This window comes from Gossypium hirsutum, chromosome D05, assembly GCF_007990345.1.
Source record: "Gossypium hirsutum isolate 1008001.06 chromosome D05, Gossypium_hirsutum_v2.1, whole genome shotgun sequence".
NCBI classification, from domain to species: domain Eukaryota; kingdom Viridiplantae; phylum Streptophyta; class Magnoliopsida; order Malvales; family Malvaceae; genus Gossypium; species Gossypium hirsutum.
In genome coordinates this window covers 53,645,846-53,661,070 of record NC_053441.1, presented here as the reverse complement: position 1 = coordinate 53,661,070, position 15,225 = coordinate 53,645,846, and the positions used below count along the sequence as shown (strand labels likewise).

General features: G+C 33.2%; 1 protein-coding gene across 1 annotated transcript; it reads right to left on the bottom strand.

Moving 5' to 3' along the window:
- Positions 1–13,127: 13,127 nt before the first annotated feature.
- LOC107944782 (alpha-galactosidase 1-like) lies at positions 13,128–14,888 on the bottom strand (the record flags this gene model as incomplete). Its single annotated transcript, XM_041092732.1, has 9 exons — positions 13,128–13,289; positions 13,671–13,781; positions 13,872–13,962; positions 14,050–14,132; positions 14,214–14,278; positions 14,356–14,439; positions 14,542–14,607; positions 14,683–14,741; positions 14,829–14,888. Coding segments are annotated over 8 exons (606 nt in total), but the record flags the coding sequence as incomplete, so codon positions are not given.
- Positions 14,889–15,225: the final 337 nt, after the last annotated feature.

Here is a 15,225-nt window from a genome sequence, read left to right as displayed (position 1 = left end):
CCGCTCGAATCTCATGTTACTAGTTAAATTTTGTTCGTAGAATCTAGCATTTATAGGAAGTCGTATAACCACATTGGACTACAATACGTTACAATAAAAGAAAACATTCAATATTTCAGTTTAATTAGAACATTCAATATTTCAGTTTAATTAGAGCATTCAATATTTCACTTTAATTAACATTAATTTCATTTACTATAAATCTAAATATTAATTCAAGGACACACTTTAATATTTCCCTTCATAATTCTTAAATGGCATTAAACGGATCACGAAAATAATGTTCAACAAAGATGATTTTGTCTTACATGTGTTTCACCGTCGAAACTGGGATTGAACTATTACGTCCACTCAAACCCAAACACCTGGATGATAATATGGAGGAAACAACGTATGGAAAGGGCAATATGGGATATAGTACACTTGCATTACAAGCACACATATTCGTTATGTGTGTTGTCCTATTTTTCTAAGTTTTTGAAGTTGTGCACGCACTTGTTATGTTGATGGTAAATAATTCACGTGTATCTCAAAAGTGAATGAGCGATACCTGATTCCTCTTCCACTGATATGGATGTGGCACAATGTAGAAATAATTATACGTAACGCAAAATCTTATAACTTTGTTCTTGTTAAAAAGTTTTTATCAAACTTCTCATATTTGTAAAGGTGTCAATAGGTAATGAACTATTACAAATTATAGTGCATGTCCCTTGGAGGATATTTCCTGGCACGATACGTGCCTTTTCACAACTTCGAGAAGTCAAGGTTTTTTTCCATTCAAGCCAATGTGAATTTAAATTGTATAAAGACTTTCAAGGAATTGAGATTGTTTCAATTCCACACCACGCTAGAACATTCCAATTCCACATTATTGGAATGAACTTAATGTTTATAATAATGATATTTGTGTCAATTTAAATAATTTGAAACAATATCTAGTGCTCGATTTGAGATGGTTACCGAGTGCTGATGATATCAAGTTAAAAATAATGGCAATTATAAAATTATTGTGTATTAAGTAATGGCTCCTCTAGAACCATTTAATTTTCTTAGAACAAAATATAATTTAACTAGGCTTAAATTTAATGACACATTTTACTGAAGCTTTCGGAACAATGTCAAAAATAAAGACAAAAGAACAATTTTGGGCCCGTTACGTCTTGTAATCGTTTGTTAGCTTAAGCAATCATATATCCTTACGCAGACGGAGATGGTGAATCGATCAATGCAAGGCAATTATTCCATGTTTGAATGCTCTTCGCTATAATTGTCGCTGGGGTTAGATCTTTGAATAGATGATTTTCGAGAGTCCTCTTTACTAATGCTGAGTGGAAAACCTTTCCAAGCCCAACAAGTTCTCCGCAACACTTGTTAGAAATACTCCCTATCTCGAAAATACTCGTGAAAGCTTCTAGAACACAGGGCAAACCCATTTGAGTTTCACAATGATTTTCCTTAATAATCTGGTCGTTCTCCTTCGTAGCCATTGCTGCCCCGCAAGTTAAGAATAAAACCACTAGTGCGGAATAAACATTAAGGCTTGCCATACCGCTCGAATCTGATGTTACTAGTTAAATTTGGTTCGTAAAATTAATTTCGAACAAGATTAACAGGGAAACAAACTGGCATTTATAGGAAGTGTTATAACCAAATTGGACTACAATACGTTACAATAAAGGAAAACATTCAATATTTCAGTTTAATTACAACATTTAATATTTTAGTTTAATTAACATTAATTTAAATTACTACAAATCTAAATATTCTCTCAAGCACGCAAATTAATATTTCCCTTCATAATTCTTAAATGGCATTAAACGGATCACGAAAATAATGTTCAACAAAGGCGATTATGCCGTACATGTGTTTCACCGTCGAAACTGGGATTGAACTATTTCGTCCACTCCAACCTAAACACCTGGACGATAATATGGAGGAAACAACGTATGGAAAGGGCAATATGGGATATAGTACACCTGCATTACAAGCACACATATTCGTTATCTGTGTCGTCCTATATTTCTAATTTTTTGAAGTTGTGTACGCACTTGTTATATTGATGGTAAAAAATTCACGTGTATCTCAAAAGTGAATGAGCTATACCAGATTCGTCTTCCAGTGATATGGATGTGGCACAATGTAGAGATAATTATATGTAGCGCAAAATCTTATAACATTGTTCTTGTTAAAAAGTTTTTATCAAACTTATCATATTTGTAAAGGTGTCCATAGGTAATGAACTATTACAAATTATAGTGCATGTCCCTTGGAGGGTATTTCCTGGCACGATATGTGCCTTTTCACAACTTCGAGAAGTCAAGGTTTTTTTCCGTTCTAGCCAATGTGAATTTAAATTGTATAAAGACTTTCAAGGAATTGAGATTGTTTCAATTCCACACCACGCTAGAACATTCCAATTCCACATTATTGGAATGAACTTAATGTTTATAATATTGATATTTGTGTCAATTTAAACAATGTGAAACAATATCTAGTGCTCGATTTGAGATGGTTACCGAGTTCTGATGTTATAAAGTTATAAATAATGGCAATTATAAAATTATTGTGTATTAAGTAATGGCTCCTCTAGAACCATTTAATTTTCTTAGAACTAAATATAATTTAACTAGGCTTATATTTAATGACACATTTTAATGAAGCTTTCGGACCAATATCAAAAATAAAGACAAAAGAACAATTTTGGGCCCGTTACGTCTTGTAACCGTTTTTTAGCTTAAGCAATCTTATATCCTTAAGCAGACGGAGATGGTGAATCGATCAATGCAAGGCAATTATTCCATGTTTGAATGCTCTTCGCTATAATTGTCGCTGGGGTTAGGTCTTTGAATAGAGGATTTTCGAGAGTCCTCTTTACTAATGCTGAGTGGCAAACCTTTCCCAGCCCAACAAGTTCCCCACAACACTTGTTAGAGATACTCCCTATCTCGAAAATACTCGTGAAAGCTTCTAGAGCACAGGGCAAACCCATTTTAGTTTGACAATGATTTTCCTTAATAATCTGGTCGTTCTCCATCGTAGCCATTGCTGCCCCGCAAGTTAAGAATAAAACCACTAGTGCGGAATAAACATTAAGGCTTGCCATACCGCTCGAATCTGATGTTACTAGTTAAATTTGGTTCATAAAATTAATTGCGAACAAGATTTACAGGGAAACAAACTGGCATCTATAGGAAGTGTTATAACCACATTGGACTATAATACGTTACAATAAAAGAAAACATTCAATATTTCAGTTTAATTAGTATTAATTTTAATTACTACAAATCTAAATATTTTTTCAAGGACGCACATTAATATTTCCCTTCATAATTCTTAAATGGCATTAAACGGATCACGAAAATAATGTTCAACAAAGATGATTATGTCGTACATGTGTATCACCGTCGAATCTAGGATTGAACTATTACGTCCACTCCAACCCAAACACCTGGACGATAAGATGGAGGAAACAACATATGGAAAGGGCAATATGGGATATAGTACACTTGCATTACAAGCACACATATTCGATATGTGTGTCGTCCTATTTTTCTAAGTTTTTGAAGTTGTGCACGCACTTGTTATGTTGATGGTAAATAATTCACGTGTATCTAGAAAGTGAATGAGCTATACCAGATTCCTCTGCCAGTGATATGGATGTGGCACAATGTGGAAATAACTATGCGAAGCGCAAAATCTTATAAATTTGTTGTTGTTAAAAAGTTTTTATCAAACTTATCATATTTGTAAAATGGAAAATGGAAACTGAATGATTGAAATTCAAAATTAATACATCAAAAATATTTCTCGTTCTGAAATTAAGTCGATGTTTGTCTTTATCGCGGGACTCCATTTCAGTTTTTGTAGTCTTCGTTCTACGTTAAGTTTTTAAGTGTGAGCTTTCTGACCCAATGTTACTGGAATATGAATTGAAGCTTTTAGTGGGATAAGTAATGGAACTTGGAAAATGAAAAATTCTCTTAGTGAGTTAAATTGGCAACAACAAATGATGTTACATTTCCATAACTCTTATAGGTATTGCCCAAATAATGGATAGGATTTTGTTTTTATATAAATTGAACCTTTTTTAATAGGGAGAATGTGGGATGTACGTCGCCGACATATTTGGAGTTTCATTCTCGATCTTGATGAAAAAAAAGTAATCTAAAGAAAGAAGAATAAGGAAATCAAGTTCAGACTTTGAAGCATTCCATGACTTTCGACAAGGATTTCAAGATTGCCTCTCCTCTACGGACAGGAAAGAGGACGTAACTGTTTGGTAAGTATGGAAAGAGTGAAATTAGAAAATGAAACAAAGGTGTCCATAGGCAATGAACTATTACAAATTATAGTGCATGTCCCTTGGAGGATATTTCCTGGCACGATATGTGTCTTTTCACAACTTCGAGAAGTCCAGGTTTTTTTCCCTTAAAGCCAATGTGAATTTAAATTGTATAAAGACTTTCAAGGAATTGAGATTGTTTCAATTCTACACCACGCTAGAACATTCCAATTCCACATTATTGGAATGAACTTAATGTTTATAATAATGATATTTGTGTCAATTTAAACAATGTCAAACAATATCTAGTGCTCGATTTGAGATGGTTACCGAGTTCTGATGTTATAAAGTTAAAAGTAATGGCAATTATAAAAATATTGTGTATTAAGTAACGGCCCCTCTAGAACCATTTAATTTTCTTAGAACTAAATATAATTTAACTAAGCTTAAACTTAATGACACATTTTAATGAAGCTTTCAGAACAATATAAAAAATAAAGACAAAAGAACAATTTTGGGCCCATTACGTCTTCTAACCGTTTGTTAGCTTAAGCAATCATATATCCTTAAGCAGACGGAGCTGGTGAATCGATCAATAAAAGGCAATTATTCCATGTTTGAATGCTCTTCGCTATAATTGTCGCTGGGGCTAGGTCTTTGAATAGAGGATATTCGAGAGTCCTCTTTACTAATGCTGAGTGGCAAACTTTTCCCAACCCAACAAGTTCTCTGCAACACTTGTTAGAAATACTCCCTGTCTCGAAATTACTCGTGAAAGCTTCTAGAACACAGGGCAAACCCATTTGAGTTTCACAATGATTTTCCTTAATAACCTGGTCGTTCTCCTTCGTAGCCATTGCTGCCCCGCAAGTTAAGAATAAAACCACTAGTGCGGAATAAACATTAAGGCTTGCCATACCGCTCGAATCTGATGTTACTAGTTAAATTTGGTTCGTAAAATTAATTTCAAACAAGATTTACAGGGAAACAAACTGGCATTTATAGGAAGTGTTATAACCACATTGGACTACAATACGTTACAATAAAAGAAAACATTCAATATTTCAGTTTAATTACAACATTCAATATTTCAGTTTAATTAGTATTAATTTTAATTACTACAAATCTAAATATTCTTTCAAGGACGCACATTAATATTTCCCTTCATAATTCTTAAATGGCATTAAACGGATCACGAAAATAATGTTCAACAAAGATGATTATGCCGTACATGTGTATCACCGTCGAATCTAGAATTGAACTATTACGTCCACTCCAACCCAAACACCTGGACGACAATATGGAGGAAACAACGTATGGAAAGGGCAATATGGGATATAGTTCACTTGCATTACAGGCAGACATAATCGTTATGTGCGTCGTCCTATTTTTCTAAGTTTTTGAAGTTGTGTACGCACTTGTTATGTTGATGGTAAAAAATTCACGTGTATCTCAAAAGTGAATGAGCTGTACCAGATTCCTCTTCCAGTGATATGGATGTGGTACAATGTAGAAATAATTATACGTAGCGCAAAATCTTATAACTTTGTTCTTGTTAAAAAGTTTTTATCAAACTTATCATATTTGTAAAGGTGTCAATAGGTAATGAACTATTACAAATTATAGTGCATGTCCCTTAGAGGATATTTCCTGGCACGATATGTGCCTTTTCACAACTTCGAGAAGTCAAGGTTTTTTTCGATTCAATCCAATGTGAATTTAAATTGTATAAAGACTTTCAAGGAATTGAGATTGTTTCAATTCCACACCACGCTAGAACATTCCAATTCCACATTATTGGAATGAACTTAATGTTTATAATAATGATATTTGTGTCAATTTAAACAATGTGAAACAATATCTAGTGCTCGATTTGAGATGGTTACCGAGTGCTGATGTTATCAAGTTAAAAATAATGGCAATTATAAAATTATTGTGTATTAAGTAATGGCTCCTCTAGAACCATTTAATTTTCTTAGAACTAAATATAATTTAACTAGGCTTATATTTAATGACACATTTTAATGAAGCTTTCGGAACAATATCAAAAATAAAGACAAAAGAACAATTTTGGGCCCGTTACGTCTTGTAACTGTTTGTTAGCTTAAGCAATCATATATCCTTACGCAGACGGAGATGGTGAATCGATCAATGCAAGGCAATTATTCCATGTTTGAATGCTCTTCGCTATAATAGTCGCTGGGTTAGATCTTTGAATAGAGGATTTTCGAGAGTCCTCTTTACTAATGCTGAGTGGCAAACCTTTCCCAGCCCAACAATTTCTCCGCAACACTTGTTAGAAATACTCACTATCTCGAAAATACTCGTGAAAGCTTCTAGAACACAGGGCAAACCCATTTAGCTGCACAATGATTTTCCTTAATAATATGGTCGTTCTCCTTCGTAGCCATTGCTGCCCCGCAAGTTAAGAATAAAACCACTAGTGCGGAATAAACATTAAGGCTTGCCATACCGCTCGAATCTGATGTTACTAGTTAAATTTGGTTCGTAAAATTAATTTCGAACAAGATTTACAGGGAAACAAACTGGCATTTATAGGAAGTGCTATAACCACATTGGACTACAATACGTTACAATAAAGGAAAAAATTCAATATTTCAGTTTAATTACAACATTTAATATTTTAGTTTAATTAACATTAATTTTAATTACTACAAATCTAAATATTCTCTCCAGGACGCAAATTAATATTTCCCTTCATAATTCTTAAATGGCATTAAACGGATCACGAAAATAATGTTCAACGAAGACGATTATGCCGTACATGTGTTTCACCGTCGAAACTGGGATTGAACTATTTCGTCCACTCCAACCCAAACACCTGGACGATAATATGGAGGAAACAACGTATGGAAAGGGCAATATGGGATATAGCACACCTGCATTACAAGCACACATATTCGTTATCTGTGTCGTCTTATATTTCTAATTTTTTGAAGTTGTGTACGCACTTGTTATGTTGATGGTAAAAAATTCACGTGTATCTCAAAAGTGAATGAGCTATACCAGATTCCTCTTCCAGTGATATGGATGTGGCACAATGTAGAAATAATTATACGTAGCGCAAAATCTTATAACTTTGTTCTTGTTAAAAAATTTTTATCAAACTTATCATATTTGTAAAGGTGTCCATAGGTAATGAACTATTACAAATTATAGTGCATGTCCCTTGGAGGATATTTCCTGGCACGATATGGGCCTTTTCACAACTTTGAGAAGTCAAGGTTTTTTTCCGTTCAAGCCAATGTGAATTTAAATTGTATAAAGACTTTCAAGGAATTGAGATTGTTTCAATTCCACACCACGCTAGAACATTCCAATTCCACATTATTGGAATGAACTTAATGTTTATAATAATGATATTTGTGTCAATTTAAACAATGTGAAACAATATCTAGTGCTCGATTTGAGATGGTTACCGAGTGCTGATGTTATCAAGTTAAAAATAATGGCAATTATAAAATTATTGTGTATTAAGTAATGGCTCCACTAGAACCATTTAATTTTCTTAGAACTAAATATAATTTAACTAGGCTTATATTTAATGACACATTTTAATGAAGCTTTCGGAACAATATCAAAAATAAAGACAAAAGAACAATTTTGGGCCCGTTACGTCTTGTAACTGTTTGTTAGCTTAAGCAATCATATATCCTTACGCAGACGGAGATGGTGAATCGATCAATGCAAGGCAATTATTCCATGTTTGAATGCTCTTTGCTATAATTGTCGCTGGGGTTAGGTCTTTGAATAGAGGATTTTCGAGAGTCCTCTTTACTAATGCTGAGTGGCAAACATTTCCCAGCCCAACAAGTTCTCCGCAACACTTGTTAGAAATACTCACTATCTCGAAAATACTCGTGAAAGCTTCTAGAACACAGGGCAAACCCATTTAGCTGCACAATGATTTTCCTTAATAATATGGTCGTTCTCCTTCGTAGCCATTGCTGCCCCGCAAGTTAAGAATAAAACCACTAGTGCGGAATAAACATTAAGGCTTGCCATACCGCTCGAATCTGATGTTACTAGTTAAATTTGGTTCGTAAAATTAATTTCGAACAAGATTTACAGGGAAACAAACTGGCATTTATAGGAAGTGCTATAACCACATTGGACTACAATACGTTACAATAAAGGAAAAAATTCAATATTTCAGTTTAATTACAACATTTAATATTTTAGTTTAATTAACATTAATTTTAATTACTACAAATCTAAATATTCTCTCCAGGACGCAAATTAATATTTCCCTTCATAATTCTTAAATGGCATTAAACGGATCACGAAAATAATGTTCAACGAAGACGATTATGCCGTACATGTGTTTCACCGTCGAAACTGGGATTGAACTATTTCGTCCACTCCAACCCAAACACCTGGACGATAATATGGAGGAAACAACGTATGGAAAGGGCAATATGGGATATAGCACACCTGCATTACAAGCACACATATTCGTTATCTGTGTCGTCTTATATTTCTAATTTTTTGAAGTTGTGTACGCACTTGTTATGTTGATGGTAAAAAATTCACGTGTATCTCAAAAGTGAATGAGCTATACCAGATTCCTCTTCCAGTGATATGGATGTGGCACAATGTAGAAATAATTATACGTAGCGCAAAATCTTATAACTTTGTTCTTGTTAAAAATTTTTTATCAAACTTATCATATTTGTAAAGGTGTCCATAGGTAATGAACTATTACAAATTATAGTGCATGTCCCTTGGAGGATATTTCCTGGCACGATATGGGCCTTTTCACAACTTTGAGAAGTCAAGGTTTTTTCCGTTCAAGCCAATGTGAATTTAAATTGTATAAAGACTTTCAAGGAATTGAGATTGTTTCAATTCCACACCACGCTAGAACATTCCAATTCCACATTATTGGAATGAACTTAATGTTTATAATAATGATATTTGTGTCAATTTAAACAATGTGAAACAATATCTAGTGCTCGATTTGAGATGGTTACCGAGTGCTGATGTTATCAAGTTAAAAATAATGGCAATTATAAAATTATTGTGTATTAAGTAATGGCTCCACTAGAACCATTTAATTTTCTTAGAACTAAATATAATTTAACTAGGCTTATATTTAATGACACATTTTAATGATCCTTTCGGACCAATATTAAAAATAAAGACAAAAGAACAATTTTGGGCCCGTTACGTCTTGTAACCGTTTTTTAGCTTAAGCAATCATATATCCTTAAGCAGACGGAGATGGTGAATCGATCAATGCAAGGCAATTATTCCATGTTTGAATGCTCTTTGCTATAATTGTCGCTGGGGTTAGGTCTTTGAATAGAGGATTTTCGAGAGTCCTCTTTACTAATGCTGAGTGGCAAACATTTCCCAGCCCAACAAGTTCTCCGCAACACTTGTTAGAAATACTCCCTATCTCGAAAATACTCGTGAAAGCTTCTAGAACACAGGGCAAACCCATTTTAGTTTCACAATGATTTTCCTTAATAATCTGGTCGTTCTCCTTCGTAGCCATTGCTGCCCCGCAAGTTAAGAATAAAACCACTAGTGCGGAAGAAACATTAAGGCTTGCCATACCGCTCGAATCTGATGTTACTAGTTAAATTTGGTTCGTAAAATTAATTTCGAACATGATTTACAGGGAAACAATCTGGCATTTATAGGAAGTGTTATAACCACATTGGACTACAATACGTTACAATAAAGGAAAACATTCAATATTTCAGTTCAATTACAACATTCAATATTTTAGTTTAATTATCATTAATTTTATTTACTACAAATCTAAATATTCTCTCAAGGACGCAAATTAATATTTCCCTTCATAATTCTTAAATGGCATTAAACGGATCACGAAAATAATGTTCAACAAAGACGATTATGCCGTACATGTGTTTCACCGTCGAAACTGGGATTGAACTATTTCGACCACTCCAACCCAAACACCTGGACGATAATATGGAGGAAACAACGTATGGAAAGGGCAATATGGGATATAGTACACCTGCATTACAAGCACACATATTCGTTATCTGTGTCGTCCTATATTTCTAATTTTTTGAAGTTGTGTACGCACTTGTTATGTTGATGGTAAAAAATTCACGTGTATCTCAGAAGTGAATGAGCTATACCAGATTCCTCTTCCAGTGATATGGATGTGGCTCAATGTAGAAATAATTATACGTAGCGCAAAATCTTATAACTTTGTTCTTGTTAAAAAGTTTTTATCAAACTTATCATATTTGTAAAGGTGTCCATAGGTAATGAACTATTACAAATTATAGTGCATGTCCCTTGGAGGATATTTCCTGGCACGATATGTGCCTTTTCACAACTTTGAGAAGTCAAGGTTTTTTTCCGTTCAAGCCAATGTGAATTTAAATTGTATAAAGACTTTCAAGGAATTGAGATTGTTTCAATTCCACACCACGCTAGAACATTCCAATTCCACATTATTGGAATGAACTTAATGTTTATAATAATGATATTTGTGTCAATTTAAACAATGTGAAACAATATCTAGTGCTCGATTTGAGATGGTTACCGAGTGCTGATGTTATCAAGTTAAAAATAATGGCAATTATAAAATTATTGTGTATTAAGTAATGGCTCCTCTAGAACCATTTAATTTTCTTAGAACTAAATATAATTTAACTAGGCTTATATTTAATGACACATTTTAATGAACCTTTCGGACCAATATCAAAAATAAAGACAAAAGAACAATTTTGGGCCCGTTATGTCTTGTAACCGTTTTTTAGCTTAAGCAATCATATATCCTTAAGTTGACGGAGATGGTGAATCGATCAATGCAAGGCAATTATTCCATGTTTGAATGCTCTTCGCTATAATTCTCGCTGGGCTTAGGTCTTTGAATAGAGGATTTTCGAGAGTCCTCTTTACTAATTCTGAGTGGCAAACCTTTCCCAGCCCAACAAGTTCTCCCAAACACTTGTTAGAAATACCCCCTATCTCGAAAATACTCCTGAAAGCTTCTAGAACACAGGGCAAACCCATTTTAGTTTCACAATGATTTTCCTTAATAATCTGGTCGTTCTCCTTCGTAGCCATTGCTGCCCCGCAAGTTAAGAATAAAACCACTGGTGCGGAAGAAACATTAAGGCTTGCCATACCGCTCGAATCAGATGTTACTAGTTAAATTTGGTTCATAAAATTAATTTCGAACAAGATTTACAGGGAAACAAACTGGCATTTATAGGAAGTGTTATAACCACATTGGACTACAATACGTTACAATAAAGGAAAACATTCAATATTTCAGTTGAATTACAACATTTAATATTTTAGTTTAATTAACATTAATTTTAATTACTACAAATCTAAATATTCTCTCAAGGACGCAAATTAATATTTCCCTTCATAATTCTTAAATGGCATTAAACGGATCACGAAAATAATGTTCAACAAAGACGATTATGCTGTACATGTGTTTCACCGTCGAAACTGGGATTGAACTATTTCGACCACTCCAACCCAAACACCTGGACGATAATATGGAGGAAACAACGTATTGAAAGGGCAATATGGGATATAGTACACCTGCATTACAAGCACACATATTCGTTATTTGTGTCGTCCTATATTTCTAATTTTTTGAAGTTGTGTACGCACTTGTTATGTTGATGGTAAAAAATTCACGTGTATCTCAAAAGTGAATGAGCTATACCAGATTCCTCTTCCAGTGATATGGATGTGGCACAATGTAGAAATAATTATACGTAGCGCAAAATCTTATAACTTTGTTCTTGTTAAAATTTTTTTATCAAACTTATCATATTTGTAAAGGTGTCCATAGGTAATGAACTATTACAAATTATAGTGAATGTCCCTTGGAGGATATTTCCTGGCATGATATGTGCCTTTTCACAACTTCGAGAAGTCAAGGTTTTTTTCCATTCAAGCAAATGTGAATTTAAATTGTATAAAGACTTTCAAGGAATTGAGATTGTTTCCATTCCACCCCAGGCTAGAACATTCCAATTCCACGTTATTGAAATGAACTTAGAGCACGTTTGGTTCGCTGTATTGGATTAGAGGTGTATTGGATTGGATTAGAGGTGTAATGGAATAGAGGTGTAATAGCAAATCAACTGTTTGGTTGAATGTAATGGAATAGAGGCGTAATAGTAAAACTGTGTTTGGTTGAATGTAATAGAGGTTTAATAGCATAATGGAGAAAACTAAAATGACCAGAATACCCTTAGCATAAATTTGTTTTGGTAAATGATTATTGTTATTGTTATTTAAATTTTAATAAGATTATTTATTATCAAAAATAAATAATTTAATCATATTTAAACATAATTATTATTTAATATATTTTAATTAAAATATATAATTTAATAAAATTCTTAATAATTAGCAGAAATTTGTTTTGGTAAATTATTTTATTTAAATTTTAATAAGATTAATATCAATAATAAATAATTTAATCATATTTAAACATAATTATTATTAAATATATTTTAATTAAAATATATAATTTAATAAAATTCTTAATAATTAGCAGAAATTTGTTTTGGTAAATTATTTTATTTAAATTTTAATAAGATTAATATCAATAATAAATAATTTAATCATATTTAAACATAATTATTATTAAATATATTTTAATTAAAATATATAATTTAATAAAATTCTTAATAATTAATATTCTTATATGAATTTACTCAAACCATAATATATAATACAATTTGGAGACCTGGATTTGTAGTAATTAAGTCCAATTCATTTCTGTTTTTATCATCTTCAATGACTTGAATCTAATGAATAAATATGAAAAAAATCTGCAAGAGTACAGCAACCACATCTGACATTGGAGTAAAAAAGCTTACTTCATTCATATTATTAAGAAACTAATTACAAGTGCTAATCCAACTACATTAAAGAGGAAAGCTTTCTTCATCAAATATTATTAAAGAACTAATTCCTAATTCCAAAATGCTAATCCAAAAGAAAAAAAGAAAAGAAAGTGACCCAATTCAAGAATCACTAAGTTCAAGAAATTGGTTTCAACACATACATTTTGCATGAATGAGGGTTCAACATTGTTGTAATATTGCCCACAAATCGGTTCTTCAGTGTTTTATGCTGCAAGAGATTCATATATGTGCATGAATAAGTGAACTAAAGCAATGGAAAATGACAGTAGGATATACTATAAAGCTTGTAGCTATAATTTGAGTACCTCCCAAAGGTCCCTAGCTTCAACTACAGTGTTGGGGTCTAGTCCCATATCCTCCCAGAACGCGGTTACAGAATAGCAAACTGAACCCCTATTGAGAATGACAACTACTGTCCTATAGCTGGAAAGTGGCGCAACCCAAATCTGTTACAAGGCACTGAAAAGGTAAGTGACCAATCCGAGCATGTTATATGATCATATGGTTAAGCAAAAGGGGTTGTTGCATAGGTTTCACCTCTTCATCACCGTGCCTCCTAGCCTTCCTAGCTTGAATACCATAAGAATCTAATGCAGAAGATCGCATTAAGTTAAAAAAGTTCGATAACTATTGATGCATTAAAGCGTTTTTGAAGAACTGTACTTCTAATTATGTACCTTGGTTAACAGCAATGACCTCTTTGTTTGAAATGATCTCTATAGTCTCTTGTGTCATATTCCTTATGTCGCAGCCGAGAAGAAGAGGAGCCTGCAATAGCATTCATGTTTTTCAGACCAGATATGCAACATCATGCATATCAACAAGCATAAAAAAGGTGAATATCAATTGTAATACCTTGGAAATAGCCCATAAGCTGAAATGTACTATATATTCATCTTTCGTCATCCCTCCATTCCCGATCTCAAGCATGTCCGGATCTATCGATATAACAAGAATTGTAATCACAAAACATTTAATATGGTTCAAAAAAAATTGCAGAACTAGAAGAAAACTCTAACCATTCCAACCACCGGGCCTTGCATATTGAGCATACAATTCATTTTGATCAGCTCTCGAAATCATACTGCCAGGCAACAAAATATCGTAAGTTATACTCTAGGCCGACTCTAACATCCTCCAAATACGTTAACAAATCTTTACCTTTCCCATGTATCAGTTATGTCACAAGTTGTCCTCCAGCTATTTCCTACATGGAAACCCCATTCAGCAGGGTGCATTTCTCCCCTAAGAAACAAAAAATCAAACACATGGCAAAGTAAAAAAAAAAAGAATCAGAAAATCGTTACTTAAATTAAAAGCTTAAATCAAACTGTGATTAGACAGTACCATTCACACAGAGAAAAGAATATGGGGCGGCCAGCCTTCTTCAAAGCTTTAGACATAACAGGATATCTACACGAAAAATTAAAGCAATATATAAGCATATAATATGGCTGCAAATCAAAACAAAGAAGACAACTACACCACCTTTCAATTGGCTTTGATCCATCATGGTGACAGTTATCATACTTCAAATAATCAATACCCTGCATACAAAACAATTATCGCACGAACCAACTTGATTAAGCTTTAGGTTCAATTAAAACAAGGGAAATGATCACTGAAAATCATACCCAGGAAGCAAAGGTTTTAGCATCCTGTTCTTCGAAACCGAGTGAACCAGGCAAGGGATATTAAACCCAGAAAAACTTTCGTTAACTAAAACTACAGAAGAGTAAAAGATTCATAACCATGAAATCAGCATTAAACTACTGAAGAATAAAAAGCCACAAGTGCAATTATACAATAATTCCAATGAAATAAACAACAATTTCATAAAATAAAATAGCAATTTCAACAGAAACTACTGAAGACTAAAGATTCATAACCATGCAAAAATATTTGATAAAAGATTGTCGAACAAAAGAATTGGCAGATTAATTTCGGTCCGAAATAAAACTCACCCGATATTGGATTAGAGGTGATGACCCGAAAAACGCTTCACTTTCAAAGGATTCACTGGATTCAGCT